General features: G+C 44.7%; 1 protein-coding gene across 1 annotated transcript in view; it reads left to right on the forward strand.

Annotated features, from left to right (window-relative positions):
- Positions 1-14: 14 nt before the first annotated feature.
- The window catches only part of Pmar_PMAR012820 (n-arginine dibasic convertase, putative), a gene marked incomplete at both ends in the record, with an annotated part of 4931 nt that continues 411 nt past the window's right edge, over positions 15-4534 (forward strand). The window contains 15 exons of the mRNA XM_002776140.1: positions 15-29; positions 82-219; positions 909-1017; positions 1062-1137; positions 1676-1774; positions 1876-1939; positions 2195-2275; positions 2688-2822; positions 2866-3067; positions 3281-3422; positions 3581-3666; positions 3716-3867; positions 3922-4128; positions 4255-4340; positions 4448-4494. Coding sequence (XP_002776186.1) covers positions 15-29; positions 82-219; positions 909-1017; positions 1062-1137; positions 1676-1774; positions 1876-1939; positions 2195-2275; positions 2688-2822; positions 2866-3067; positions 3281-3422; positions 3581-3666; positions 3716-3867; positions 3922-4128; positions 4255-4340; positions 4448-4494 — 1639 coding nt within the window. The remainder of the gene's footprint in view (positions 30-81; positions 220-908; positions 1018-1061; positions 1138-1675; positions 1775-1875; positions 1940-2194; positions 2276-2687; positions 2823-2865; positions 3068-3280; positions 3423-3580; positions 3667-3715; positions 3868-3921; positions 4129-4254; positions 4341-4447; positions 4495-4534) is intronic.

Genomic DNA, 4534 nt, shown 5'->3' on the forward strand with positions numbered 1-4534 from the left:
TGTCCTTAGACGAGATGGAGAAGCAGCTGGTAATACTAAGGAGAGCGCATCGCTCCGCTAAGGATTGGTGTTTTTCCTCAGCGGTCATCGTTCTCGGAAGTCCGGGCGGCTCCTTCTGAGGCGGACCCAATAGCGACAGAGGTTCCTGAGGATATCACGTTGGAGAAGAAGGGCTTTCCTCTAGCTGTTGAGGCTATGCCCTACCTTATTAGAGTCAGGGTAATGCATATGGGTTTGGGAAGGAGAGTTTAATTCGCTGTGGATTGGAAGAGTGTTTCAGCTATACCGAGTGTTAGCTACTTCATAGGATATGGTGCTGAACGAACGGTGTATTCATGCATACACATAGCTCTTCTTGTTGTTGTTTATGTTCATGTTGTTGTTTATGTTGTTCTTCATGCTCATGTTGTTGTTCATGTTGTTGTTTATGTTGTTTATATTCTTGTTTATATTTTTGTTTATGTTTTTGTTTATGTTGTTGTTCATGTTGTTCTTCATGCTCATGTTGTTGTTCATGTTGTTGTTTATGTTGTTTATATTCTTGTTTATATTTTTGTTTATATTTTTGTTTATGTTTTTGTTTATGTTGTTGTTCATGTTGTTCTTCATGCTCATGTTGTTGTTCATGTTGTTGTTTATGTTGTTTATATTCTTGTTTATATTTTTGTTTATGTTTTTGTTTATGTTTTTGTTCATGTTGTTGTCTATGTCGTTGACGTTTTCTCACTGTCGACTCGCGTGAGCTTGATACAGCGAAAGTGGATGGAACATTTCTATGTACTGGTCCGAATCTGAATTAATTGACCATGCGCGTATATGATTCCATGTATTACATTTCTCGTTATCATCGATTTACGTCTCTACTTCACGCGGCCTCGAGTGTTTACGGAAAATGTAATTTGTCTCAGCCAATCAAAGATATTCATCGACTGCAGCTACAGTGGCAGTTGCCACCACAAAATGGGATGTACCGCACAAAGCCAGCTAACACGTTGGGGCATCTCATAGGGCATGAGGGTAATACTAAGATGATAGTATTAGTAATAGAGACCATGTCTCAGGTTCCGGTTCACTGTTATCCTTCCTGAGATCGAAAGGGCTTGCAACAGACCTGTCAGCTGGGGTGTCTGAGGAAGGGTAAGGCTGATAGATGGACATTCGCTCGGGGGGAACGTTCATGTGTTCGAGTACGCGATTTTCACAAGTATTTTTTGGGCTGCTTTGAAGAGACGCGAACCTCTCTTGGAAAATGTGTGCATTTTGTGGTGGTTGATTTTTTCCCTATCATACTAGCGCTAGCACAGAGGAAAGGGTTGCATTTACTCTACAGCATTTTCAGGTCAAACTAATTTTTTACCTACTTGGTTGATGTTTTATCTTTCTAGTCAACTGTTTTTACCCATGACTTTGCCAAAATATCAAGAAAATTTATATAGTGGAGTTTCACCCGTTTTACGTAAAACTCGGTGAAAAACGCGATATTCGCGGCCTGTACTAGTCGTGAAATATGTTTTCCACTAGTGTTTTTCATATCACGGGTGAAACTCCAGTATTAATAATGTTAATATAGCCCCGGTTTATTTGGAAGTTTAGGAGTACAATTTAGCCGAATTGGTTTGACCTAGAAATGCTGTAGTTGACGTTACGTTTGGAAGCAGTACGGGAGTTGTGTCAGTTACGGTAGCAACTCTATCTGCAGTATATTCGACATCTGCGTGACGCTTTCTACCAAGGGGTTAGCTTTGTGGAAGGAAGTTGCTGTACATGTTATGGAGTAAACTACAGGGATGTCTACGATCGCTCAGTGCGGAGTTTATGGATTTCTAGAATAACCTCTAACCGCCGGTGATCATATAGTAGAATAGCATCTTATAGGTATTTGGATATGCTGAGGAGGTTGGGTTCGATTCCTGATTGGGTATATGAGGAAATCAGACAGGTGAGGGTCTGCGTGGTTTTGAACAAACTGAATTTCTTCTTCTTCTCGTTGGTAAAGCGTGTCAAGTAGAGTCTATTTCGACTGGGAGGTCTTCATATTGACGGCTTGGAAAAGCGGAAATTAATAGTGATGTGTTAGATGTGAGTCTCATCAAGAGACTGACTATGTTGTGGTATCGACGCGTTGATTGCTCCTCGTAGGAGGAGACACGATTTCACCAAGTTCTTTCCCGTGGCATTTTTGTGGTTTTTGTAGGTTAGCAATATGCAGTATCGATTTATGGAAGAGAGGGATCCCTCCACTACTGCAGATGATCTGTCGACCTCAATGCTACCAGTAAGATGGGCTCGTGTTAGGATCGCATTGTCGTTGTTTCGATGCTCACAACTTTTAGCTGAGCGTTATACCTGTTGTGCAGTTGCACAGAATAGTAGGAATAGTGACATAGCTCTCTCTTTGGCTGCTGGTATCATACCAGTGGTATGGTTCTGGTTATGGCTCTCGCAACGGTTACTGTTATTGCGACTGTTGCAGCGTGAGAGAATATTCACATGGTCAGCTACATGTATCGGTGACAATGAGATCCTGATAGTTTCCGTACACTCTTATGAAATCCTATAATTAGTGAGGAAACTCCTGAACTCAGCTGAAGAGAGCGAACATATACTCCTGGGCTGCTGACATAGAGTTTTCTTATTGCTGATGTCGGTGATGGTCGTTGCATAGTAGATATGTTTGCTGTTTTCAGTCTGCCAAGATTGCTTACGAGAACCTCCTGAATAGCTCGTATTATTTGGAGCCTGAGTTCAAGCCGGCTGAGGTGAATGAGCTGCTGAACGAGTATATCATCTCCGACAGAATGTTGCTAGTGCTCACCAGCAGTGTGAGTGGCCCTATGGATGAAAAGTGGGGGAAGTGTTATGTAGGTGTTCGGACGGAGTAAGGGCACTGAGGAAGAAGGGGAAGACGACATTGAGGCAGACGACGAGGGTGATGACGAGGGTGATGACGATGATAGTGATGATGATGAGGATATGGAAGAGGATGAGGAGGAGGAGGAAGCAGCTGGGGATACACCTGAGGAAATGCTCGAGAAGATGACTAATGAGATGGGACTCAATATCGAGGGTACCGGGTTATTCAGAATATAGCCGCGAGTTGGAGGAAGTGGTCTGTGATACTCCAGAGTCGTATTGATAGATAGTTCAGTTGTCATAACTCTGTTAGTGTCATAGTTTGGAGAATCGGATATTTCGTAGAGCCCTTAGGGCCCCTTAAACATCGCTTTTACCAGGGAGTAGACTTTCCAAGTGTCCGGGACGCTGATAGAAATTTCCTTAGGTCTCTTACCAGAAGGCGGCGCTCCGGAAGCTGAGCCGTGGTTTGGTGTGGAACACTGGCGAACAGCACTTGATGATGACTTCAAGGGCCGCCTGGCTGCTCCTAACGTCAACGACGAGCTCGCTCTTCCCAAGAGGAACGCGTGAGTAGAAATGTATATTGAAAGATGTTTAGTGCATACCCTTTTCTCATCTGTGACCATCAGCGAGAGTGGTTGTTTTTTCTTCGCTGTGTGAATGAAATCCTATTATTTCTCACCACTTAGTAGCACTGAGTAGCGATCACCGTGTTAGATGTCAGTTACATCGCTACGGACTTTACCGTCTACGACTCCTCTACGAGCTGTTCTGACCTCCCTGGAGATGTGTTCCCCAAGAATGAGGAGAGTGAGTCATCCGTAGACTGATTCGCGAAGTGGAATCTGATCCCTATCAGAAGCAGAGGGTGTCACAGGCGTGTCACCTTTCGATGGCTTCCCGATTGTGCCGACTGATCGCCAAGCCCCTAAAATGATGGTTGTCGGTGTAGACCAGTTCTTCTACCTGCCGAAAACACTCGTGGCAGCGACGCCTCGGTGTGATATACGTGTAAGTGGTGACACGGTTGGTGTGGTGATACAGGCTGACTCTTCCTTGGCTCAGATCCGCCTGGCTACCCCACTGTTTGTTAACGATATTACTATGTTTGTGCGGCAACGGCTGTGGGTTGAACTTGCTAAGGAGGCGTTGATCGAAGAGACCTACTTGGCGGAGATGGCTGGCTTGGCGACTGAGCTCACTTTTGCTGCACAAGGCCTTGAACTTCGTGTTTATGGTTTTAAGGATTCTCTGGCAGCTCTGATGAGAAACGTGAGACATCCTATATGTTGACTCTTCAGCTCATGAGGATCTTGGTGTCGCATTTTGTGGTATGCAGTTTGCAATGTTTTCGTGGATCCTCTTATCCTCCGCAGCTGACAACGATTGTGGTTGTAGGTATTGGAGGTCATTCTTAACTTGAAAAAAGCTGAGGGTCTACTGGAGGGACGTTTTGGGGCTATCAAGGAGGCTCTGGAACGACGGTGGGTACACGATCAGCACTCTGTTGTTTGTTCTCGCAATAGCTTATCTGGATTCATGCGAGAGGTCCCGAGTTCGATCCCTGGAGGATCCGCTTTCTGATCCACAGGTTCTTCAATGAGGACATGCGTCCTATTCCCTGCGCCTCCGCCATTCGTAGGATGACCCTCCTTTCACGCGTAATGGAAATGAATCC

Source organism: Perkinsus marinus (assembly GCF_000006405.1).
Source record: "Perkinsus marinus ATCC 50983 genomic scaffold scf_1104296954212, whole genome shotgun sequence".
NCBI classification, from domain to species: Eukaryota; Perkinsozoa; order Perkinsida; family Perkinsidae; genus Perkinsus; species Perkinsus marinus.